At 45.5% G+C, this 26,307-nt stretch overlaps 1 protein-coding gene across 3 annotated transcripts; it reads right to left on the reverse strand.

The window, feature by feature from the left end:
* Positions 1-25,306, reverse strand: ETNK2 (ethanolamine kinase 2). 3 transcript variants are annotated; one of them, XM_033152739.1, is made up of 8 exons: positions 24,808-25,306; positions 15,140-15,399; positions 12,831-12,968; positions 11,171-11,319; positions 10,716-10,799; positions 6,410-6,603; positions 5,505-5,578; positions 1-149 (listed from the first exon to the last, which is right to left on the reverse strand). In XM_033152739.1, the coding sequence occupies exons 1-8, from the start codon at positions 25,156-25,158 to the stop codon at positions 131-133; spliced, it is 1,269 nt and encodes a 422-aa protein (XP_033008630.1). In that variant the 5' UTR covers positions 25,159-25,306; the 3' UTR covers positions 1-130. The 3 variants fall into 3 exon arrangements, with proteins under 3 accessions (XP_033008630.1, XP_033008632.1, XP_033008631.1); XM_033152741.1 differs by lacking the exon at positions 1-149 and adding an exon at positions 4,445-4,761; XM_033152740.1 differs by lacking the exons at positions 1-149; positions 12,831-12,968 and adding an exon at positions 4,445-4,761.
* Positions 25,307-26,307: the final 1,001 nt, after the last annotated feature.

Here is a 26,307-nt window from a genome sequence, read left to right on the forward strand (position 1 = left end):
TATTAGATTGCTCAAGGGGGAGGAGAGCATTTTGACTCGTTTTAATTTTATCACATTGGCTTTATAGATAAAGAGAGACACAGTTGGTGTTAAAAGGGTTCCTTTCTTCCCTTCATTTAGGGAACAAACATCACTGATTCCATTTGCTCCTGTAAATAACACACAATCGATTTGATAGTGTCAGCAACTACCACAATGCAGAGAAATCTTGCAGTTTTATATACATAGAGCTGAATGCATGGTCACTACTGATGAGGAAAGTGGTTGGGTCACAACTCAGAAAGTTCTGTCCACACCTGCAACTTGAGGGAAAGCATATAACATGGTTGCATTGAGATTGAGAAGCATCAGTAACCAATTAAAGTAGGGATAGCCAATGTGGCACCCAGATGTTGCAGACCATCAGCCCCTGCCAATACTGTCAATAGGAGCTGAAATCAAACAACATGAAGGCATCGTGTTAACTATCCCTGAGTTAAGAGATGCAGTTCCAATTCTTGGTAAACTATCTTTCCTCATTCATTGATTGGTGGCTTTGTACTGGACTGGGAAAGCTTACACATTTTAACAGGGCACACCTTTGTTGGCATGACCTGCTTTTGCCCAACCAAGTCAAGCTAGTGCAAGCTTTGGAGCCCCTCAAGAGCTTTAAAAGGGTCATATTTTGAGGACTACTTTCTACACTACACAACAACACAGGGAAACCTGCTCCTTGAGTACACAGTACAACACATAAGCATCAACAGTTCATTGTACACTTGTTTTGTGTCCAGAAGCCTACTTGGGCTGCAAACAGTAATTTTTCCAGGGTTTTCCAAAGCTGTCATGTGGCACAATAGTCAAAAACAGAATATTTCAATCTCCTTGGTAGCATACAAAAAGACAAGAGTTAAGGTAAGATACTCAATAGCGAGCTTACAAAAATAAATTATTAATATTCTATATGATGAAATACACACTGCAGACACATTAAGAAGGCACTCAAAAATTCTGCTTGCTCGTAGGCAAAATTCTAGTTAGAAGCGAGTGCTCACTAGCTTTCAGTTGGCATTGGGTCTATAAGCAGAATATTGGAAGTGCATGCTTAGTACGTGTAGTGTGTATTTTATGATATGGAATAATAAAAATCCATTTTCATGTTTGTAAAGGCTACTCAGAATCCTTCATTCTGGAACAAGTGGTTTGGCTTCTGGTTCTATGAGGGTTCGGACAGATGTACAAAAAGTATTGGGTTTTCTTTTCCCCTGTGGGATGGACCCAGTGCCTGCCTTCACTTTCCAAAGGGCATGTATCTTTAATCCTGGGCTTCCCCCCACCAATTTGGTTCCTCCTTTATGCTTCTAGTGGGCTACCTGTGTTTAGAGCATTGCTTATACAAACACAACCAATATTGTTTAATTCCAGCTTGTTTGTTTTAAGCTGCAAAACTCTTGTGGGGAGAGGGGACTTGACCCTCGAGGGAAAATTGGTGCATGTGGACGAAAGCGCAGCAAGTGTGCATTTCTCAAGAGGAGTGGATCCTGTTTTTATGCAGTCTAGACTGTGCCTGAAGCTCCCACACTGCAGTGGCATCGCATTTACTCCAAAAAGAACTTCTGCACACTGTGATCTAGTGGACCAAACACTGAGATGGACACATGGAAATATGTATGACAGCTAGAAATCACCTCAATATGTTGAAATATTCTAGAATAAGGGAAGGGATTAGAAAAAGAGAGGGGAAATCTATGGCCTGTGGCCAGGATGCAGCTTATGGTGTCTCCTTGTTGAGACAGCAGTCTCCAATTGATCCTTTCTCTCTCTCTGGTGTAGGATAGAAATCACATAGAACTTGATTTTGTGAAGGTCTCATTTCCTAAAGTGCACCAAGCAACCGAGTTGTTAGAAATCACTTCTACATTCACATTTCAGCAGCACAGCTGTGCTGCTGACCAGGGGGTTGGTGTTGGAGACAGAGCAGCTTGGGAAGGCACTGCTTCCTGCTTGTTAAAGTATAGTTTGTGCCTAACAGGGTGCATATGGAAGGGCCAGCTTGCATCACCGTTCCATTCATTCATGATTTCTCCCACCTTCAGTGTTTCCACTGAAGTCATTCTTGGGACAACAGGTATGAAGACAGCAGAACACAGCAAGTGGAAACCCATGAATCTTGCCTATCAACAAGATTGCTATATTTGTTGCTCATGGATCTGATCGCAGGAAAGATCCTGGAACTGTCTTCTTCACCTGTTGCATTGCAGTCTCTCATATACAAATTCCCATATGGTTGACCTTCTTTAAAAGATCAAGAACATTAAAACCCACATTCCTAAATGAGAAACTCTGCACAGGGTATTCTGGGAAGCCTCAGTGAAATTTCAATCCTCTTTCCTTGGGGAACCTGTGGTCTTCCAGATGTTGCTGAACTCCCAATTCACATCAGCCCCAGGCTGCATAGCCAGTGAGTTGTAGTCCAAACATCTGGAAGATCACTGGTTCTCCACCCCTGCTTTGCACTAAGGACTGATTTGGAAAGCTTTGGGTTCTCACCAGTGGCCAGTCCTAGACCAAAACTCAGTAGGCTTCAGTCCCTATCCTGTTCCCCATAGTTCTGCTTTTGTGACAAATTGGGACTGCCCCCTACTTTGGGAGAGTAGCATCTACAGGGCACTTAATGACCTCTCTTGAAATCGGTTCTGCCTTAACTATACCAGTGCAGAGAAACCACAGGAAACTGAATCCTAGGAGCAATAGCCTGTAGGTGAGGAAGTTAATTAAAACAGCACAGCAATTAAAAGACTGCAGGAGGCTGGTTGGTTCTGTCAAAATACATATTCAGTAAAAATCTGATCCCTGTGGATATGAAAGTACCTAACTAAGCAGTGAGGACATCATCAGGAAGTGAGGGATCTGTTGTTCCTGATTCTATTAATGGTTCACTAAGCAAAATAATATCCCAAGGGACAGGGGGTGGCATACAGTCAGCTTCATGTCTGATAGATTCCTGATTCTCACTCTGCCTCTCCCATCCATATTTCTCCATCCTTGGGGCAAAGCCGGAGCCATGTTCCCATTCTGACTGGAGAACCAGTAGGAGGTGTGTACGTCGGTTTGGTCCTCTTGTCAAAGGAACCCAAGAGGCCGGCTTGTGAAGCACAGCACCATGTGAGCTGATCACAGTTCATAAGGAATGTTTCAAGTTGGTTCCAGGGACAATAAGGTATACTGACATATAAAGTAAGACAGGATGCTAAAGGGGTGGTAGAGGAGGCCAGGAAGAGCATTTGAGCATCTCTTGGGCTTGTCTAATCTACGTGTTGCCCTACCGCTGAACTGGCACTGCCACTGAGTCAGTCTGTCTTTTCTTTGGGCCATTAACAGCACCATGTCTGCACAGAAGTCAGTCCTGTTGAATTCAAAGGAACATATTCCCAGGCAAATGGGGTTTAGGATTGCAGCCTCAATTGTTTAGTGTAGTGTGTATTCCTCAGGCAGCTTTGGGGGTCAAAAGGTCCATCATTAGACTTGACTAGTGCAATTGTCTTCTCTGCTAGACTGGCATCAATTTCATTTGCCTGCTTTTGTGATCTAATCTTATGGAGAAGGAACATGTCGTTTCACATTCTATACATACTGAATGGCACAAAGTTCTGCTCAAGGGTGAAGTCACACAGAACTGACACAGCAGTGGGAGGGAGGCAAAGGACTGGGGGACTTGTCCCACCCCCCAACATGTACAATTGTGGTATATCCATGGTTTTTCTTTTTTGCCAAAATTACTGTGTTTCCTCCCACCATGCTGATGCACACTGGGCCTTTTTGAAGCAGTGTAGCTTAAATTGTACATGCATACCCAACCTGACGGATGCTTTATCTCCAGTAACCTATAGTAAGACTTGCAATGTAGACAACCCATTTGCCAGCTGATGTATTAGGCAGCTGCTGCATTAAACGTTGTACGGTCTGGGGCTTTTCCTGCTGTCTAAATATCTTTAAAGAGATCATTGCAGGGCATTGCAAGGGATCTTCCAAACTCTCCCATCTCAATCTCTTGAAAGAAATTGAGGGGTGGGAGGTCTGAGAGGAACTCAAGCTATTCCTATCAGTGAAGTATAGAGATGTTACCACCCCTCTCTTCAAACTTTAGCCCAAGATCAAAATAATAGAATGCCGTGGTTTGCTGGAGTGCAATCCTAGACAAACTCACCTGGCAGCAAGTTCCATTGGGGCTTAACTTCTGAGCAGACATGCACAGGACTGCACTGTTAAAAACCCTTTGCCTAGCCATTCCCCCCAGCCAAGGAACAAAGGGGATTCCATCCAGTACAGACCTTCAAGGCTATGCAAGTCTCTAAGCCAACCCCTTCCACCCACTCTTTAAGCCCAGAAGCCCTTGAAGCATTCCTTAATCCCCCCCAGACTCTGTGAATGCAATCTCTTGCCAGCAGCCATGTCCTAACATCACCTTCTGAAAGCAACACGTGGCAGATAATCCATGGATGGCACAGCCATGTTCCAGGGGCTTGGTTTAATTTTTGGCTTCAAAAAAGGTGTGCTTTCCTCTTCCATCCCCCGTTTCATGATGTCTGACCACTCAGCGTTGAAGCAACTGCAAAAGGAGGACGACGGGTGGGGGGGGCAGGTGCTCTACACCCAGAGAAAATAAGTATGGGATCTTGAGGACCAGAAGACTCTTTGGGGCCTTAACCTCACTTGGACATTTTGAAGGATGTCACTGCAGGTTTTGCTTTAAAGTACTGTTTAAATCTTATGTCTGCATACCTGTAGAGAAGGGGAAGAGACAGAGACTAGTTAAAGAAGTTCTAGTTATATGAATCCACTCTAGCCTAATGATTGTTACTTGCGGGTGCTCATAGAACCATGCCTTTACATTTTCTCTCACACCCACCCACACCACTTGGTCCTCCCCCCACCATTCACCCCTTACATCTCTATTCACACCCTAATATATGGATCTAGCTCAAGGTATGGTTATTTTAGGTGCTTTGTATGTTACAGTGACTGTGCTATAGGGAATGTGCCAGACTGGGAAGAAGAGTTTGGATTTGATATCCCACTTTATCACTACCCGAAGGAGTCTCAAAGTGTCTAACAAAGTGTCTAACTCTGTGAGGTGAGTGAGGCTGAGAGACTTCAGAGAAGTGTGACTAGCCCAAGGTCACCCAGCAGCTGCATGTGGAGGAGCAGGGAATCGAACCAGGTTCACCAGTCTACCGCTCTTAACCACTACACCACACTGGGTCTCTTGGTGTGGGGGAGATGCAATTTGACTCCACTCAGCCACGAAGATCACGTGGTGACCTTGGGTCACTCAAGAACTTATGCCAATATCAAATCAAAATGGAGGACAGGTTGTCACTGGCAACTCCTGTGGCACAAAACCACCAATTTTAAAATGGTATCTTGCTTCAGAATCATCCTTGCCCCAGGGAGAAACGACACCCACAAGCGTACCTCTTATCTCCCTTAAATTTCTTTTGCCAATGCAGATAAATCACACTCACCTGGCAAAATTAAAGTCTATAGTAGAGAACTGGGCTTGAATCAGGCCCCAGCAAGCCCACAGGAAATGGGAGGCCTGTGAAAAAATAGAAATATCAAGGACACATATTTGGGATTGCCTAAGGGAGAGTGAGTGAAAGTGTGAGTGAAGACAAACATACAAATTTAAAAGCTGTGAAGGTGATGTGAAAATCCACTCACTGCATTCAGTAGAAGTACATGTGCTTGTCTTGGGCCAAGCTATGAAAACTGACCTAGCATGGATAGCTCAGTTGGTTAGAGTGTGGTACTGATAACGCAAAGATTGCAGGTTTGATCCCCATATGGGACAGCTGCATATTCCTTCCAACTCTACAATTCAATTATTCTAAGACTCTGCAAGTGTAATGTTTGAACCAGGAAAAAGCCAGCTGCAAAATGCACATATTGACTTGTGCCTTTGACATCTCCAGCACAATCATCTTCTGCAAACACTAGAGCGATTTTTCAACAGTTTTTCAAAAAATTCCACTTGTCATTAAAAATATTGGAGCAATTTGGCAACAACGGCACATAAAACCATACAATTAAAACCATACAAAAAGTTTAAGAGAGACAGCAGTTAACCATTGTGGAAAGATGTAGTCTTAATTGCCTGATGGGGAAAAAACCAGCAGGTGTTTAAATGGAATAATTCATTGTGGAGGAAACAGACCTTTGGTGGTACAAGAAGATGAAAAAGACTGCAGAGAGAAAAAATTGTGAAAAGGGAGAGGTGAACAATTAACAGGGAGTGATGCGGCCCTCTTGAGTTGACAAAATGTAAAAGTGGCCCTCAGAGTTATGTGAACTGTGTGCTATCAGTGTCCAGTGTCTGCTATATTCTCTCCCTCTTTCCTTGCCCTTTCTTCGTGATGCACATACTCACTAAAGCAAACTGGTTCACTTGCACATAGAGGCTCTCCAGCTCTTCTTCGGACACAGCTCCACTCTCTCCTCTGCTTTTGCTTCCTCCCCCCAGGTCCTCCTGGCCTAGTTTTTTGTAGGCCTGCAGGTAGTGCCTCAACCACTGCAGCTGGATCTCTTTGGAGGGGTACAGGCTGTAGTCCACCTCATTCAGTCCTGGAGCAGGAGAAGGCAATTGACAGAACATGACATGGGACAGCATGGGCAGCTCAGTGGGTTCAGGATGGCTGAAAGCTAAGCCTCAAGCACAATGATGGCAAGCACAGTGAGGTCACTGGGACACTTTTGAGGGATGCTAAGAGTTGTCTGCACCGCTGGGTTACCTTGCAGTTGAACTGGCTTGCGTAGTTCCAAGCTGAACTGCTTTTTTAAAAGCTGCAGGTGTTAAGGTTAAAATGGAAGAAACAAACATGTTTGGAGAAGGAAATACTAACTCTCCCTGTGGCTGTGTTATGTCTTGGCAGAAGTGGTTGGTCCTTGTGCTCTCATTTCCCTCAAGATTTTGGTGCTGGTGTTGACCTTTAAAGCCCCAAATGGTGCAGCCCAGTATACCTGAAGGAGCGTCTCCACCTCCGGACACTGAGGCCTTCTGCCGGTTCCCTCACTGCGAGAAGTGAAGTTACAGGGAACCAGGCAGAGGGCCTTCTCGGTAGTGGCACCCGCCCTGTGGAACGCCCTTCCATCAGATGTCAAACAAATAAACAACTACAGTGGTGCCCCGCTAGACGAATGCCTCGCTAGACGAAAAACTTGCTAGACGAAAGGCATTCGCTAGCGGAAGGCTGCCCCACAAGACGAAATTGTCAATGGGGCTGCCTCGCAAGACGAAAAAAAATTTTTTTTCGTCGCGCAAAAACTGCTACTTGCATTGGTGCTTCACTAGACGAAAAAATCGCTAGACGAAGACACTTGCAGAACGAATTATTTTTGTCTAGCGAGGCACCACTGTATATAATATTTAGAAGACATCTGAAGGCAGCCCTGTTTAGGGAAGTTTTTACTGACTGATGTTTTAATGTATTTTTAATCTTTTGTTGGAAGCTGCCCAGAGTGGCTGGGGAAGAAATAATAAATTTATTATTATTTATTATTATTATTCTTTTCTCCCCTATGCTTGGTACAAACAGTGAGTATTAAGTGAGTATTTCAATCTGGCTCACATCTGTTTAGTTTTGGAGAAATGCCGTCAATGAAACCTCATTGATTTTTTATGCTATGTAAAGCAGGGGTTCCCAAATTGTGGTCTACTACCTTCATTCAGTTGGTGCTCATCATTCCTATCAAATTAATATTTGTACCTCACCTTTTTCTCTAAGGAGCTCAAGGTAGTGCACATGGTTCTCTTCCTCATTTTATCCCCACAACAATCCTGTGAGGTAGGTTAGGCTGAGAGGCAATGACTGGCCCTAGATCACTCAGTGAGCTTCATGGCTGAGTGGGGAATTTGAACCCTAGTCTGACACTCTAACCACTAAGCTGCACTGACTCTCCTGTCTTTGTGGTTGAAAACAGAAAATGGCACAACTATTGCCTTATTACTGATATTCCCCCCCATTGAGTTCAAATTGTAGTACAATAAAAAATACAGTCGTACCTTGGAAGTCGAACGGAATCAGTTCCAGAAGTCCGTTCGACTTAAAACCAAGGTATGACTGTATAAGAAATAAAAGAAGCAATAAACATACAATTGTAAAATCACAGAGTGTCTAGCACAGCTCATTACAACTGCTATAACAGGCAGAAAAATAATTAATTGGGCCACCTAGACCCTCAGCAATTTTCCAGTGGTTCATTGTGGGATAAAATTTGGGAAACACTGATTTACTGTATTTGTAGACAGCCAATACCCTCCGCACAGTGGGCTACAGCGCATCAACAAAATACAAGCTTCCAATTCCACAATTTTAAACAGCAGTTAAAAACAACAACTTCAAAATAACAGCCGCATATTATTATTGCCTCTGATTCTTGCTGTCCCCTTCCAAAACTCTTCCAGTTTGACCCTGCTTGGCTTTTATGATCCTCGTGGAAACAGAATGCAAGCTGAGATGAGAGCAGATGTAATTAGCCACACAATGATTTCCTGTCTTACATAACAGCTCAGTTAGCAGAGAATTAATATAGACCTGGATAATTACATGCAGGTCCTTCCAAAGGAGCTTGCTTCTAATCCATCCTTTGAATCAGAATTACGGGGTGGGGGTGTGTGTGTGTGGAAATAATCTTTTAACAATCCAAAACGACTGCAAAAGTACTAATTTTGCCATACGTTAGTACGGCTAGTCTTGTTTGCGAGAAGTTTGCCATTTTAAAAACGGAAGATGCAAACTTTCTAGCACAAAGATCGTCTGCGTAATACAAGAGTGCATCAGTACTATTCAAGACTGGACTTCCAGAAAGAAAGATGGCGGAGGCAGCTGTGATGGAAAAGTTTGTTTTTGCTTGGCAGGTTGGGTCCCCAAGTGTTTTCTTTTTCCCTGCCAGCAACCAGTTAACGAATGGCAGCCTCTGATTGGCTGGGGTTCCAGGAGAGGGGGCTGAAAAGGAGAGGATTTTGAGAGACAGTTTATAGGTTGGGATAGAGGTTGGGAGATAGAGGAGAGAGAGTTGGTTCTGGGTAGAAACATCTGCTCTGAGGAATATATCACAAGCTAGAGAAAGGAGTCTCTGAGCTTAGTGTGAAGGACGGTGTGTGGTGTCCTGTAAGAGTAATAGGCCAGGAATTAACCAGGAGGCTGAGGCTGAGCCAGGAGAAGTAGAAGCTGTGAGAATACAGGCTGCTTAGGACTCATTCCAGTCAGGAGGGGAGAGATTCTTCTACATTGAGAAGACTCCCAAACCAGTTAAGAGGGGTGTGGTGATTCCTTGGGTCTGTTACCTAGAGTACCTTAGGAGTAGGGTTGTCAAAGGGGTGTGTAACTGACAGAAAATACCACCTTGTTTAAGAACCAAAGTATTAAGCGGCAACAGCTGTGCAACAACTGAGAAAGAACGGGAGTGGAATAACATTAGAATCTGAAGTATCCTATGTTTTACCCACTTTGTGTCATAAACTTCCAATGTTTAATAAAATCTTTCTTGTTTATTTGATCAAATCCTGCCTGAGACTCCAAATTATTAAGTTTTCCCTCACACAAGTCCCCTACAAGATAATCTGGGGTAGTTTGTAGGAATTCGGGTAATTGGTGTTCTGTGAGGTGGATGCACTATATTTAAGTGAGGGCGGGCCCAACGGTGCCAGGGGGGGGGAAGTGCCGTTGCACCGTCACAGCAGCAACTTGTGAAGAGATGTGGTGGAGAGGAAACAGCTGGTGTGGCTGCAAAGTGGTGATGCAGACTGAAGGGTCCCCTGTGCCGTTACTAGTGCATAGGGATGGCAAGGTGAGTGCTGGCTGGCCATGTGGCACCAGCTGCACCCTTTGCGGGAAGGAGACGTTGGCATTACTGTTTGATCCAGGATAAAACTAGCAAAGTATAGGGAGCGGCCAGCCTACCCAAATAACCTGCAGGATTCAGTTAGCAAGCCCCACCGGTGAAAACCCGTACAAGGACTTTTTGATAGCACAGTGGGGATTTCTCTCTGCCTCCTCCCATCAGGCTCCCCCAAATGGTCTCAGGGTGTATTGGGAGGACTCCAGAATTGCACGCAGGGGGAAGGAGAAGGCAGATCTTTGCATCAGGCGAACAGAAATGCTTGCGCTGACAGAGTGATGTGCTTAGCGTGACGCTGAATTCTTCCCTATACTGTCCCGGGAAGAATAAAGGTGTAGATTTGGTTTACTTCTTTGATGGCCCTTCTGTAAGATTATGAAAGGAGTTTAAATAAGTGGGTCCCAGTAACTTAATATATTAGACAAAAGTGTTAGGCCTTAAAGGAGCAGAGGTAGTTCGTGTTACTATGAAATTAGTAAGAAAACAGATCAAGTGGGAAAGGAAAGAACACCTCGATGGCGTAGACCTTTCAGACCTATGGAACAGTAAGATTTTTCTCTTGTTTTCTGGAGGGAAATTTATTGGATCACAGGTAGGCAATTCCTTTTCATGCATAAACTGAATTACTAGTGCTTGATAATGTGTGTGATAATATGATTATTTGCAAATCAGTTTTTTAAAAAGCTTCAGCTTATGCCTCTGAAGACAGGGGAAAAGCAACTGAATGGCTATTTTCTGCTTCCATGAAGAATAAGAATGAGAAGAGAAAGTGAGTGGAGACGGAAGTAGGGAGGGAAGCGGGGGCAGAGACAGCACCAAAGGTGAGTTTAACTCACCTGCAAATTCGTTAAAATGATTCCCAATGTCATATGCTTGATAGTTGTAACCGGTGTATTCATAATCTATGAATCGGACGTGACCTGAAAAAGCAATGAGAGAAATAGTTAGGACTTTTGGGCAGAGTGGGTTGTACCCAAATAAGTTCTACTCAGAGTAGAATCACTGGAATTAATGGACTTAAGGCAGTCATGTCCATTATTTTCAACAGGTCCAGCGTGAGTAGGATTAACACTGTTAGACCCAGTGTCTCCTCAAATAAACGTGAGAGCTTCTCTGGCATTTGCATTTTGATTTTTCCCCCTCAGTATTAGGACCTCAAATAAATGTGTTTTGGGGACCCACTCAATTCCTGTGACTGCAGCTTGTTTTAAGTGTTTTTTATTTGAGAGTTTAAATTAGTTGTGACACCCCCCCCCCCCGCACCCGGTAACCTGCTGTTTAGGCAACAAACCTTCTGCCTTGTTGTAGATAATGTTCTTGCTCAAAAGGTCATTGTGGCAAAAGACTATTGGAGATCGAAGCTGGGAGAGATGTTCTTTCATCCACCGAATCTCTTCTTCTAACACCTCTAGGCTGGGAATGTGCACTTCCTGATGGAGACTTAGGAAGGAAAAGAAAATGAAGCCACTTGCAGATGCTAAACCTTTCTTAGTGCAAGGGATGAGTTTTCTAAAGCTGGTAAAACAGGGTTTCCTTATTCTGGAGAAAGATTTTCCTAGGACAGAGATGGAGAACTTGTGGTCGCCTAGATGTTGTTGGACTTCACCTCCCATTGGCCCCAGCCAGCATGATGAATGCATCTACTAGAATTGAATCCTTTATCAGGGACAGTGATCACTAGCTGTAAAACTTCAAACCCCCAATAGACCAAAATGAGGTTGTATTACTAGTGTAGACCTTCCTTACTTGGACAAACATTGTTATACGGTCCTGAAACTTTAAGCTGATATTACTAACATACAATCTGTCTGAAGGATCAGATCATCTCCAAAGGGACTCTCTGCAGCTTCTGCATGAAATCAAAAAAGGTTCCCCTTGTAGAAACAGAAAATTATTTTATGAGCTCAACTGCCTTTATTTTACTTCACTCTTGAATTTATTTACACACTCAAGAGATTTGATTATAAGCTAGTGCAGCCTGAAAGCAGCTATTTAGGGCTCTTGATTCACCTTGGTTTCATCATGGTACATGTTACTGCAAATAGGACAATCCGTAGAATTCAATGCAAGCCTACAGTGACCTCAAACTGTGACACAAGGGTGGACAAGTTTGCATGCCTGAAATACTCTGCTTCTGGACTGCTCTCTTCCTGCTCACTAAACCCTGTTACCTTTTCAACTTCCAACACCCCCCCCGTCAGTTCCCTCTTCTCCCTTTGAGCACTCATTGTCATCCTACCACCAATCCCTTGGCTCTGAGCCTTCTTCCCTAGGGGTTCCCCTTGGGGGTTTCCAAGCTGATGCCTCACACCGCTCCTCTGCATCCAGCCAGTCCATGACACCCCCCAAAATTTGGAAAACCTGTGGTTTAGCTACTTAGACTCAAATCAAATGATGAAAAGGCTTCTGAAGATGCAGGAGGGTCTCCTCCTGCTGCTGTGACCAGCTCCCCTCCCCATAGGTCTCCCAGAGCCTGCAGAGGTATGAAGAGGGCGGAGGAGAGTCAGAAAAGGTGTCAGAGTTTCAGATTGCTTAGGAAGGACCAGAGGAAGGAAACAACTTAGAGAGCTTTGGGATAACAACTTAAGAGAGTAGAGTTAACTCTACTGACACCTTGTGAGTTATTGCTGACCTGTTCCTGACACCCAACCTGACAGTGGGTGTTGAATAGGCTTAGTTTTTGAAGCCAGGCAGAATTGTCTCCCCCTTTATAGTTTATAGATGCAAGAAACATTAGTTGCATCCTTTTGGCTGTGAAGTTTTAGTGGCAAAGTCTAGGATCCATTCATGAATTTGCCACTCTGCTCTGTGTTTGTGTTCTTAAAATTAGTTCCAGTGAGTTCCCTCTATTCCAGTTATTGTGTCGTATGCTTGAAATAACTACAACATAGCAGGCCAAAGCTACCGGATAATGAATGCCTTTATTAGAGATTAACACTTGATTTCCTTACCCAGAATTAGATGCCTTTCTTGGAAACTCTGTTTTCACAATGTTAAAATACTTGTGCAGTCTATGCCACAGGCAAGGCTTTGGGAGGCTTCCATTGGTGTGAATCCTGTGCATTTTAGCCATTTCATGGGCTACTAGCCTAAAATAAATCACAAAAGTAGAGTTGTTCAGTGGCCACACACTGCTTTTAATGGAAGCTATGGCAGCCTCTAGAAAACAGCAAAACCTGGATAAAAACATGCAGCCAAACACCCACTTAAAATCCAGTCTGGCGTGTGAATTCAACCATGTAATTTGGCATATTAACTTTAAAAGTGCTCCACAGTTTTCCCTGCTAGAAGTCTAAAATGTTTCTTCCGAATCCTCTGTAAATTGGAGCAGCTTCAAACATCATTTACTCCCCTTAACCCACCTTCAATATATATAAGATGGCAGAACATAGCCTACCACAGCCTTCCTAAACCTTGTGCCCTCCAGATGTTGCTGGAAAACAAATATCATCCCTGACCACTGTCTGAGGCTGATGGGAGCTGTGGTGCAAAACATTTGGAAAGCATCAAATTGGCAAAGGCTAGTCTAGTGACTTCTCAGAAACAGAACACTGAGTTGGATCCAGTTGGTCCATGGGGTCACAAAGAGGCAGACACAACTAAACAACATCAACAACGTGTTTTTAAAATAAATTTTATAAAATTAGGCTCACAACACTTTTTTAAAAAAAACATAATTCCCGCACCCACTGCACCCCCTCCCTATGCCACTGGTTGCTATGTGAGGCGGGGGGCACTGGGCGCCATACCACAAGGCCTGCAGCATGCCTGAGTCACGTGTCTCTCCTTAGGGGGAGGCAGTGGGCAGATTGCCTGCAAGCTCCACGTTGCTTTTCAGAGTAGCGTGAGGCTTGTGTCTGCCCACCGCCTCAGCCGCCCTACAGCTGAGAGGGAGGCTGAGAAGAGGCCCCATGCAGCGTGCCCTGCCTTGGTTCGCCCCACCCCCATGGGCGGCTCGCTCCGCTCACGGCTGCAGGACACACGTGCCGCACCGGGCACCTGAGCAGCTAGCTAGGCCGCTGGCTGAGAGTAGACCTATTGAAATCAATGGGTCTTCATTTAGTTGTGACTATCAACTCCTATTGATTTCCATGGGTCTACTCTAAGCATGAATAAGCCTGGATCCAACCCACTGTAGCACAGGGCCCACAACAACAAAGATTTCACTTTTCACTTTTTTTTTTTTTTTGCAAAAGAAGAGCATCGCTCAAGTTTAGGGTAAGGTTTGTAGTTCCATTTCTAGGGAATAATGAACAAAGGGTGCCTTTCACATATAACAATTCTCCTCCGGTTAAGCTATCACAGGAATTCCACTGACTGCTTATTCTGTTTTTAAACATGCTGCTACGTCTAAGCCTAGATTGTGGGCAACTGAGGCTCTGTGCTATTGGTTCGCTGTCAAACTGGATAATCCATGATACAATTAGACATTACACCACTTACCTACCTATAGGGGATCTGTACAGTGAAAAGTCATACCTCTTGTGGTCTATAAACCATGTGAAATTGCCATTAACATGGCTCAAACTGACAGTAATTTCCCTGATGCCTTCAGTCTTCTTTGCCTGCCAGTGGCGTTGCATTTCTTATTAAATGGAGGCAAAGTGGGAGAATCATTCTTGGTTCCCAAAGTGTGCAATTCCCTAGATTTCTGTCAATTCTAAATCTACAGAAGTCCAACCACCTTCTGGATACAATACTTTGCTGAATGTGTCAAGTAGGGGAAGTTCCTTGCTCTGCTGGCTCTGGCTTACTATACCTCCAGGAAACTCAGCCAGAATATGTAAGTTCCCTTCCACCATTCATTGATGTTTAACACAGCCACACTGTGACAGCTATGTGAGAAAAAACAGGATGCTACTACATCATAGAATTATTATTTCCCCCCTGGTCCTCTCCTCTGTCGGTGAGGTCAGCCAAAGGACACAAAACTCATGATGTGTCACCGATTTCTCTCTGGTCAAGGCTACTGCCAGATCTTGTGTTTTTTCAATAGAAAGATCCACCATTGGCCACAGCTAGTCTGGTCAGTGACCCAGGCTTGTAGTTTAGTTCTCCTAGACGAACTACAAGCTGTAAACCTTAGAATAAACCCTGGTTTAAGCTCATAGTTGGAAAGCTAAGCCACAAGACTGGGTTTGGATAATATGCTAAACCAAACCATGACTCATTACAGCAGCAGAACAACTTGGGAGGAGGAAAGCAGTCACAAAACTCTTTGTATGTCCACAACCCCCCACCTCCCATTCCACACACACACCTGAATATATTTGGCTGTCGTATATGTTCTGGTCCCAAGGCCTTCCCTGGCATGAACTCGTAGCAATAGCCATTTTCGAAGGTGCAATAGAGACTAGGGGCACAGCTGTGGTCTTGAAGCACTTGGAAATTCCTCAGCTCATTAGCACGGTCCACAATAAGCTCTGTCTTCCTGCCATAGACTCTCACCAGGACCGCATCCCCCATGTTCTCAGCTGTGAAGCAAGCCATGAGCTTGTTGGTGATGCCTTCAGTGAAGAGCTGAGTGAGGAATAGATAGAGAGGAAGTGGTTAGGTCATGGTGTAGCAGTGTCTAGACTGAGGGGTAGCTGCGTTGGTCTATGGCAGCAACAACGACAAAGGGGTGGCACCGTAAAGACTCACCAAATTTATTATGACGCAATTTTTGGTGGCCCAGAGTCCGTTTCATTACAGCACCAAGTGTAATCCTTAACAAAATAATAAACGAACCCAATCCTGACATTACAAATGCACTAGAACAAATATTTAGTTGAATACTACCCATCACTTTGGCCATCTCATGAGAAGAGAAGACTCCCTAGAAAAGACCCTGATGTTGGGAAAGATGGAGGGCACAAGGAGAAGGGGATGACAGAGGATGAGATGGTTGGACAGTGTTCTCGAAGCTACTAACATGAGTTTGGCCAAACTGCGAGAGGCAGTGAAGGATAGGCGTGCCTGGCGTGCTCTGGTCCATGGGGTCACGAAGAGTCGGACACGACTGAACAACGAACAACCCATCATGAAAAGAAAACCTGTTAACAGCCTATAATGCTAAATAATAATAATAATAATAATAATAATAATAATAATAATAATAATAATAATTTATTTGTATCTCGCCCTCCCCGGCCGAGGCCAGGCTCAGAGTGGCTAACATCATAAAAACAACACAATAAGCATAAAAACAGACATCAATTAATTAAAATACATCTTAAAATGAATTCAGACAAGTTAAAATCCGGGCAGGTGGCAATTATCAGGGTGGAATTGAGAGTGGTTAATAATTGCCAGGACCACCTGTTTCCACTGATCATACAAGGACCTGTTGGGGGCCTCCTTCGGGCTTGTTTTATACAAAGGAAAGTGAGTCAAACTGCATCCTGCCCAAAGGCCTGGCGGAACAGCTCTGTCTTGCAGGCCCTCTGGAAATATGTCAAATCTCACAGGGCCCTGGTCTCTTGTGGGAGAGTGTTCCACCAGGCCGGGGCCATGGGCGAAAAGACCCTGGCTCTAGTTGAGGCCAGTCTAATTTCCCTGGGACACGGGATCTTCAAGGTATTGTTGTTAGCAGACCGCAAGGCCAAATATTGTTCTTATTTTTATTAAGTATTATTATTTTCTAGGAATAGGAATAAAGTACAGACTCCATGTTTTGTGAGGAATGACACTTGTGTTTGCTTTGCCCAAAGTACATGGAAAGAATATGTAGCTCTCAGCTTCACATATGAAAAAAATGTGATACATGAGACAACTAGATCCTGCATCAACTTTACTGTCATTGATATCTAGCAACTGTTCGCGGAGCCACAGATTCTGAATTTTTTTTTTTTACTACTGATAATCTATTTAGAAGTGGGGCATGTGGTACAACAGACCCATCCTTCCAAACATGGCCATTGCTGCTGTTTACTTGGATGGGGCCTGGAATGCAGCAGGGCAGTGGTGAGGTCAGCGCAGTGCAATTGCACCAGCAGAGCCACCACCATCACGACACCAGCCGCTTCTTCAACTTTGCTTGGTTCCACCACCCAAAAGTTCTCCCTGTATATCTTGTCTTTCCACAGTTGTGTACATTTGATCCTCAAGCTCTGGGTAGATAGAATAAAATTCAAAAAGAAGCCATTACCAATTTCCTATGCTGTCGTTTCATTAGATATTTCCTAAAATTTCACTTTCTAAGCAAGTTCACCTCCAATAACCTTCATATGAAATGAAATGAAATAAAATGCAGCAGTGCAAAAAAAAAAATCTTGTGAAATCGCAAACCTGTATGGATAGGTATGGTATCAGGAAGATGATCATATCTAGAAATCATGGCAACATATGCCTCAGGACAGCTCATTTACACTATTCATCGGCAAGCATCTTGTTCAGGTTGTGTGCCGGAAACCAACACAGTGCAATAATGGTTATTAAGAGTTTTGAATTAAGACCAGGGACAGCAAGGTTCAAATCCCCACTCAGCTGGGCAACCTTACGCCAGTCTCTCCCCTCTCCCCTCTTTTCCTGCTGTACCAACCTCACAGGGTTGTCGTGAGGATAAAATGGGAGAGAGGAAGATAAAAAACAGCTAAATGCAAAGGGGGGGGGGGAGAGAAATCAGTTTGGCAGGGCTGAGCCACAGTAAGAGGCAGATTTGTGATGTGGACCCTTTGGAATAAGGAATCTATCTTACACCCTTTTTAGTATGCATGAGAGTCAGAAGAGGAGCTGCTATACGAAAAGGGTGGAAATGAGATGCTGATGTCACACGCTTTAGTAGTGCCGTAGTACCAGATGAAAGAAAAGATGGATTTTAGGATATTGCAGTGAGGAACAGTTGTCCTCTGATGACAACAAAGATGACGTGAGTCTAATTCTAATATTACAACTCGGTGGACCAATTAAAAAAAAAAAGATAAATAGGTTCAAAAGACTTGTAATCCAGCCTGGTTTTAGAAGGCACCAAGGCTCACTGCATCTGAGCAGTATTTCAGATTAAGTTCCTGTGCCAGGAAAAGAAAAGTGGATCCACAAAGAAGCCAGATTTCATAACCACTCTGTATATGCCCAGTCACCTCCCCCCCCCCTTGCCCAGGCACTGCATTGTGCCAGTGCTGAGTAGACTGTCCTAACAGCTCACGGCAAGTACAAACTGGGACTGTGGACATCTCTGTTTGACCTGCATGAGGGAAATCTCTGCAAAAGCAGAATTGTGGTCATGAAGGATTATTTTAAACAACCCTTGGGATACAAGCTCCATGAAATCATGGTGGGAAGGCAAAGCTGTGCAATGTAAAAATAAAATAAAAGTGCCTAAGTTGTGAGGAAAGCATCGCTGTAGGGCAGGCAGCCTGGTGTCTTCCAGATGTTCCCAGTCAGCTTGGTCAGGGATGATGGGAGTTGTAGTCTAAAACATTTGGAGGGCAGCAGCTGGGGGAAGGAGAGGGTGGAGAGTAAATCATGCGTGTGTGTGCTTTATGGTTTGAACTGATACTGATATTATAAATAAAATAGTTAACAACAACAGAAGCTTTTGTTTGGACCACCTCTGAATTTTATTTCCCTGAAGCACCAAAAGCCATTGGTCAGCAGCTCACCTGGAGCACAGGTGCTCCACCTGGCCATGCCCTCTCTGCCCCTGGACAATGTAAAGACTGGTCACAGTCATCTTCCAGGGAGTGCAGCCAAACAAAGGATCATACAACTGCTTTGGACTTTCTTCTTCTTCTTATTATTATTATTTCTAAGTCAAGTGGCACAAAAAATCCATTTGATAAATAAACTTCCAACACTCAGGGGACCGCAATAGAATAAAGCTTGATACGACTTAAGATCTGGGGCACTTGGGAAGGATGTGTTTACTACTTAAGAGCTATGCCGAAGAGGGTAGAAGGAGCCCAAGGGTAATTGCAGTTGATTTATTTTGATCGCATGCCACCTTGAGGATCATTTTGAATTGAAATGAAAGAACAGATTAACCGGTGGAACACTTGACAGCAGTGCAAATGCCTACCCAATTCAGAGAAACACCCCTGAATTAGCGCAACAAGTTTGGGACTGAACAACTTAGGGCCCAAAGACATAAACAAGCAGTGAGATGTGTGGCGTTGGGAGGGCCTGATCAATGGAGATGTCTCTGATGAGGACGCGTCCCTCGTTGCTTTGAGGGCTCCTCACAGATGGACAGAGGGTTTTGTTCTGCCTTCTCCCTGGCGCTTGGCTGCCTGCCTCAGCATATAGAATTCTCCCTTTTCCCAGGCTCAAAAAACAAGCTCTTGGACTTGTGTGTGCACTCTATGCTCCTTTGTACATGCTCATGAGGTCATTTCTAACTGGGCAGCATTAGACCCTTAGTACCTTCAGCATATCTATACATGCATCTGCTTTGGCCTTAGTGAACTCCGCCTGTGCACAGGGATCTGGGTTTACCTTGATCCAAGCTCATAAAGGTTTGACTTGTTTTCATAACCTGCCTGGGATCAGTCAGTCCTCAGACACACAATATATGAAAAGGCTGCTTGTGTCTTCTCCACATCCCAGGATGCTAAGAAACAGGCAGGGCTTCAGCCAGGAGAAGGGAGCTGGGCTAAGTTGGGAAGACCTTAAGTCTGATCATTATTGGGAAGCAGTAGCAGTTTCCATCTAAAAAAGATCAGGGTGGAGGAAGGGGAGAGCAGTTCCTTGCCAAAAGAATGCCTCAAGCAGCTACCTATCCACATATTTTTGCAACTGTATTTCTATGTTATCTGCATGCTGATGACATGAACTTTGGTTGTGCTTTCAATTTTTTATTCTTGCTATAAAGCTTATGGAGGGTATTTCCTGTGGGCCTTAATAGGATTACTGGCATTTATCCCCACAACACTTTCCTTGCATTCCATGGCATGAATTTTAGCTGCTTAATGGTTAATCCTCAATTACCCTGTGCAAATAGGACCCACTTTGTTGTGTAACCTGCACCCTTCCCCCCCAAAGTCCAGTATCTTTAGGGTCCTTGCTGGTGCCATAGCACTGGGCCAGATCTGGAGAAGTGGGCCTAGCATGCTGTACCACCCACGGAAGTGGTATGAGCGATGGCCGGAAGGGCAAAAAAGGGGAAGGACTTTTGCAAACCTGTGCCTCCTCCCAAGCTTGATGAAGCAAGAACTGTGGTGAGTCGGAGATGCAGGTAAGTAGAAGCAGAGGGCTGGTTACACACTGCTTTCCCCAAGATGAGGGGGTGGGCAAAGCCCTTTCCCAGCATCCCATAACTATGCAGCAGCTTGCACCAGAGGCACTCCTCCAGTCTCTTCAACATATCCTGAGTGTGACGAGGAGAGATCATGGGTACCATACAATGCACTCTTTCCATCAGCACCAAGATTTACACGTGTGCAATGGAAATTCCCCTCTCCTCCCCCTACATGTGCCTGCTGCCCTCCTCAAATCTGCCTCAGAGGGTTTGGGAGCAACCCCAGAACAGATTTAGGGGACATCAAGAGGGAGGAAAGGGGAGAAAGTTCCATTGTGCAAGCATAAATCCTTGTGCTAAGGGAACAAGTTGCCTAGCACTGCTTTGGATGTCAGGATCTGGGTGTTCTATGTATCACAGGTATGTCAAGCACAAAGCTCAAATTATGGAGGAAAATACAGGTAGTATCCTCAAGCTCCATTCACTAATTTTAGCCAAAGTAAGGCTCCCTTGTAGCTTTCCAAAACAGTCACTAAGAGGACTGTCACATAAGGTAAGTGGGTTGGGCTCCTATGCCCCTTCCCCTATAAACTGAGCACCGCTTAGGCAGCCCTATAACATACAGACGGAATCTCTGCCCCAGAGAGCTTGCAGCCTCATTCTTTCCCAGCTGCTTGCAGATGACCTTTACCATTCATTTTCACACAGCTTTTTCTGTTTGATTACACTTGACAATTTATAAATTTGTAATGATCCTTCTGTCACTGACTCCCCACGCTTCCTGGGAATCTGCTTGCTGAAGGCACCCGGCCAAATTGGGCATGCACACAAATATAACAGATCTGTCTCTCTTCCTTTCAAACCCATGTTACCCTTTCCATTTGTGGGAAGCCTCCAAACACACGTTTGAGGTTACCTTATCCTTTTTGAGGGGTGCACAGAGAAGGGAATGGCCTGCACAGATTGCCTTCATGGATGGAATTGGTGCTCATTGCGCTCTTTCACCAACACGGGGTTGAATATTAGGCGGCAATGCAACTGTTGTCCCTTATGCTGGTATGGGGGTCTAGATTGAGAGGAAACATCCCTCTCCCTGCTTCTGCCTGCTCAGCTGGCCTCCCTCCAACTACTGCTGACAGAGTGATGCCAACCTGCCAAATGGGCAGAGAGCCAGAAAGCCTGTCAGTGGGTATTCCTACCAGTGGAGACTAGAAGAAGGCCCCCCAAATGGACAGGGTGTGACTTAGCCAAACTAAGATTGGTTTGATCCCAAGCTCTCACAGCCTGCACCAACCACCACAGGGCCTGATCACTGTACCAGCCTGGAGCTGGCATAGGGATCAGGCTCAATCTGCCTGCGCCCCCCTTCTGATGCCATAAGTGGCTGGGGCTGCAGCTGCAGTGCTTCCTCTGCCTGCCCCGCAGAGCCTCAGAGGCAGTAATAGTAAATCTGGATGTCTGCACCCATTTGCATCTTGGTGGATTTTCTTTTAATTGGTATTTATTTCCTTCCTTTATTTATATACTGCTTCTCCTCCAAGGAGCAGAAGGCAGCATCCACAGCTCCTCCTAGCTCCATTTCCTCCCTCACAACAACCTTGAGAGGTAGGCTAAGCTGAGAGATAGGGACTGGTTCAAGGTTACACCGGTGGACTTTATGGTTGGGTGGAGATTTGAACTGTGGGCCTAGTCCAGCCTCCTAACCACTATACTACACTGGTAGTAGTATAATCAGCCTCCTCAACAGTGGTGTAGTAAAGCAGGGATGAAACCTCAGCACTCATTTCACAGCATGGATGATGGTGTTGCCTCCTGGAGTGCTATTTGCCAATCCTCTTTATGTCATATTTATATAAGCTTTTCTCAAACAGAAAGCAACCAAACAAGCCCTCAGCAAAGGAAAAGGTTAGTATGCACGGCAAAGGGTTAAACTGCCCCTTTGGGGGGAGAAAAAATCAAATATCTCTTTATTGAGACACAAAATGTGCCCAACAAAATAGCATGCTAGCTTCTGAGCCAATCAGAACTCTTCCATTAGGCTGGATATTAAGCAAAGGTGTGTTGGAGGGGAGGAATGAAGGGGAAAAGTAAAAGAAGAAAGCTGGCTTGACACTGAGCCATTAAGTTCATATGCAAACCATAGAATGGGGGCTGCAATGAAGAGCAACTGCATGTCAGAATCTGCCATGAAACCACTAGCAAAATTATGTCAAAAAGGTGGAACACCAAAAACAACAACACATGACCCAATTTTTTTTGATATTATATTAAGGCAGGAAGCCAGAGTGACAGTTAAGATCTCTTTCCAGCCAGATGCATGAAAGTTAGCAGGGACGTCCTGGAAGTTTGCAATGACCTGGTCCAGGTTATGAAATTGTTCAGCTTCAGATGCTCATGTCATTTGCAAAGCGGGCATGATTCACACAAACACACACAATTCTTCTTCAGCTCGGATTACAAAGGGTGTGTCTCTCCCAGCCCCATGGCATGGTGAATGCAGTAACAACAGCCCATGTCCCAATTTTCTTGGGAAATGGAGGCCTCTCAGCAAGACTTGCAGCTGATTACCATTGCCACCAGATGGATTGAAAGGGAAGGGCTAGTGGGGCAGAATTCAGGGACTCATGGATTGAGTGTGTGTGTGTGTGTGTGTGTGTGAGTGAGTGTAAGAGAGAGAGGGGGGTCTTTACATCTTTACATTTCTGGAACTGAGCTGGGAAATGCCTCAATTGGCTAGGCATAATTCCAAAGTGGGTTTGCCTGCCACTACTTGAAAGATAGAAAGCAAAGTGCTGAATATTGCTTATTTTATTTATTGCCTTTATACCCCACTTTTCCTCCAAGGAGCTCAGCCTCACAACAACCCTGTAAAGGTTGGTTAAGCTGAGAGACAGTGACTAGCACAAGATAACCCAGTGAGCTTTAGGGCTAAGTGGGGATTTGAACTTTGGTCTCCCAGGTCCTGGAAACACAATACTCTAACCACTACGCGGCACTGGCTCTCACTCTTCTGCCTCACCCTTGGGCAGAAACAGTTTGGCAGAAAGATCCTCCCTTACGCGACACAAGGGAATGCTGAATAGCTGCTAATTTTCTTCTCAAGAGAAAGGCTAAGCAAAGAGGAACAGAGTTTCTCTGCGCCTCATTGAAGCTGGGGTACGAACATGACATTCAACTACACTTCAGGAATATGGGAATAAACTCCTTTTCTTTTGAAAAGACAGGTGCAAACACACTTTGAAGTACGTAAACTCCTCGCTTAAGAGACTGGGGGATGATCAAAGCCCTCATGAAAGCACACCAGATAACCCAGAGCATGATGTTAGTGAGGTATTGCCCTGTCTCTTTAGCAGGTGTGTCAATTGAACTGAACACAGTTCTCCCATCTTCACCAGAGCAGATTGTCCAGCATCCCAATTTTATTCAGGGAACCAGCTGGGAAAGTGATGGGAGTCGTTAGGCTCACCTGAACAAAGTTGCACTTGTGGACATGGCGCAAGCATGCACCATTATATCCTATGGGCCAGGGACTCTGTGTTCCCCAGTTAGCAAACAGGGTGGGTGGGCTGCCACCTCAAAGTGCGCAACTGAGCACCAACAGAGCATAAACAGGGAATGGTAGGGTAAACATTTTTTTCCACCTGGAAAAAAATACAGAACCAGTGCATGACTACCTATGAATATTTTTGGAAGCTAAATGTTTGCATTACAATATAGGCTGGCGTGAACTCCAGTGGAATTCCTTCAGGAATTTTATTCTCTACAGACTCTCCTGTTTGGGGGAATCTCAAATCTGTTAAAGGGCCAGGCAGCATGGCAGCTCCTTGGAATCTTGTTTCATTTGGAAGGAGAGGAAATGCTTCTTGGAGGAATCCCATTTGAGTTCATCTCAGCCTATATTGTAATGCAAAGCCTATATTGTCATGCTTGCTAAATGTGCATACCTGGCCATGCACTGGGGCTCTGTATGATTGTCTTTTCCATCTATGGAGTCATGCCCCACAACTAGGAAACAGGGCAGTTCATTTCATTTCTGAATTACAGGTGTGAAAACTGAGTCAGAAATTCCTTGGCCCGGAAAGACACAGTGACTGCCAGATCCCTCTGCTCCAAGCCCTGGATCACCCACTGCCTCCTGCATGAGCCCCTTATTGAGTGGTATTCAAGACTCAAAACAAAAAAGCAATGCTCTTGAGTATGGGGCGTGTCACCTGGGGACCAATTCATTATAACCACTCAGAGCATTTTTTTGAGGGGCAAGGGACTGGCATGGGAAGCTCCACCTTGTGTTTAGAAACCAGGAAGGATAGAATGACAGAGTCTAGATGCAGCCTTGGGATCCATGTGGATTAAGTGCCTCCTTCGGTACTCCGAACTATTGACAAGGATTCTAATTCTTGCTTGACCCAGAACCATGCACCAAAAGGGCGAGGTGACTATAATAAGGTAGCATTGGGGTGGTTCTGGCAAGGGCTAACCTCCATCAAATGATCTTGTCGCCCATAAGGGAGAACAATGCCGGCTCCATCCTACTACCGAATGGTTCTCATCCCCCAAGCAGCCTCGACCTGTTGAATGTTCCCAATTCAAGCTGGGGGCTGAAGTGCCCTTTGTGCCAAGCCTCCCGCCCCAGGCGCCCCTCCTGAACGACTCCCCTTCAATCCCAAGCGTCACACCCCCAGCTACCCCGAGGAGAGAGAGTGTTTTGGGGTTTTCTTTCTTTCTTTTGTTTCTTTGGCCAGAAAACTCCGTGCTCTTCTGGCGTTCGGTACCTTGGTCTTAACTCGCTCGGTCTCCCATTGTGGTCTCAGCTTTCGGATCAGCTGCAGAGCCCCCGGCAGGACGTTGGTCTCATCCACCGCAATGCCGACACGCTGGATGGCCCGGTAGCTGGTGGAGACGCGCGGCGGAGGCGGCGGAGGCTGCTTCTGCTTCTCGTCCTCTTGCTCGTGCTCGTCCACTCCTTCCTCCATGCCCCGGAGGCAGCCCGGCCACAGCGCGGCTCTCTTCAGGTGCGCGGCGGCGGCGGCGGGCGAGTTGGGAAAGCGGAAGGAAGGCGAGCGCAGCCTGCGCCAGCAACTCCACCCCCTCCGCGACTGGAGGAGGCCGGCGAGGGAGCCCATGTGGAGGGGCTGGGAAGGGGCTGGCCGGGGAGGAGCCGGCCCCGCTCGGAATCCATGAGTCACTCGCCCGCCAGCTCCGCCCACCGCCCCGGGGTCGGAGTGGAACAGCCGGCGCGGCCCAGATTGTGATGTCACAAGGAGGGGGCCGTTCGCCAGCTCGAGCCGGGGAGAGATGCAGCGGCCAGGGCGAGGGAGCAGGAGCGCGCCTCCTCCAAGGATGCTGCTGCTGTTGCTGCAATCAGCATCAGCATCCCGCCAGGTAAGGTGCCAGGTGGGGCCCCAGGTTCTGTTGACAGCAACGAGCAGGCAGCCAGCGTTGGAGACTCTATCAAGTAAACGCGCCGCTCCCTATGGAAGAGTCTCGTGCTGGAAGGCTCTCAGGCGAGGCTGCTGTGATTAAGTCCCCTGGGAGAAAAGGGCAGAGGCTCTGGGCCTTTCAGGCTGCAATTTTCAAAGCATGTTTACTTGGAAGTAAGCTCCACTGAACTTTCAGGTTCAGGTAAACATATTTAGAGATCTGGCAGCTAAAGAGGGGCATGGCAGGCAACAATTCATCAGGAGCAGCTTCACCCTAGTATGGAGAGGGGGACGTTATACCTGTCTAATGTCTACTTATTCACACACTGGTTGAAGGCAGCGTGTTTTGGTGAGCGGGGATGTAAAGAATTGTCCCAATTGTGTGTGGTGTAGTGGTTAGAGCAGTGGCCCTTTAGATGTTGTTGGACTCCAGCTCCTATCAGTTGCAGCTAGCATAGCCAGGGGTCAGGAACGATGGGAGTTGTGATCCAGCAACATCTGGAGGACTAGAGTTTCCCCATCCCTGGATTTTAGAGAGGACTGGTGAGACCCAGTTTCAAAGCGCCACTCAGCTCTGAAACTCACTTGGGCCAGCCAGTCTCAATCTAGCCTACCTCATAGATTGGAATGATAAAAAATGAGGGGGCCATGTTTGCCAGCCACCTTATGGAGCATAAAAGTGATGGTGATGTTAGGTAATAATTTCACTTGAATATAACTCAGTTTGTTCAGCTAGAAGCATCTGAATGATCCATAGCTCAGCTGTTAGTTTCTTCAAACAATTATTAAGGTTTCCAGTTTTGTTCCTGACTGTGGCTATGTGCCTTTAAAGGCAGGTGCATGACAGGCAAA

This window comes from Lacerta agilis, chromosome 6 (assembly GCF_009819535.1).
Source record: "Lacerta agilis isolate rLacAgi1 chromosome 6, rLacAgi1.pri, whole genome shotgun sequence".
NCBI classification, from domain to species: Eukaryota; Metazoa; Chordata; class Lepidosauria; order Squamata; family Lacertidae; genus Lacerta; species Lacerta agilis.

What these genes read in the sequence shown, in the direction of transcription:
- ETNK2 (XM_033152741.1), bottom strand. Translation starts at nt 25,158, where the DNA reads ATGGGCTCCCTCGCCGGCCTCCTCCAGTCGCGGAGGGGGTGGAGTTGC. An exon ending in TCATTTTAACGAATTTGCAG is followed by an intron (nt 6,604 to 10,715) that starts GTGAGTTAAACT and finishes CTCCTGCTCCAG; the next exon opens with GACTGAATGAGGTGGACTAC. An exon ending in AAGTGAACCAGTTTGCTTTA is followed by an intron (nt 5,579 to 6,409) that starts GTGAGTATGTGC and finishes ATTTTTTCACAG; the next exon opens with GCCTCCCATTTCCTGTGGGC.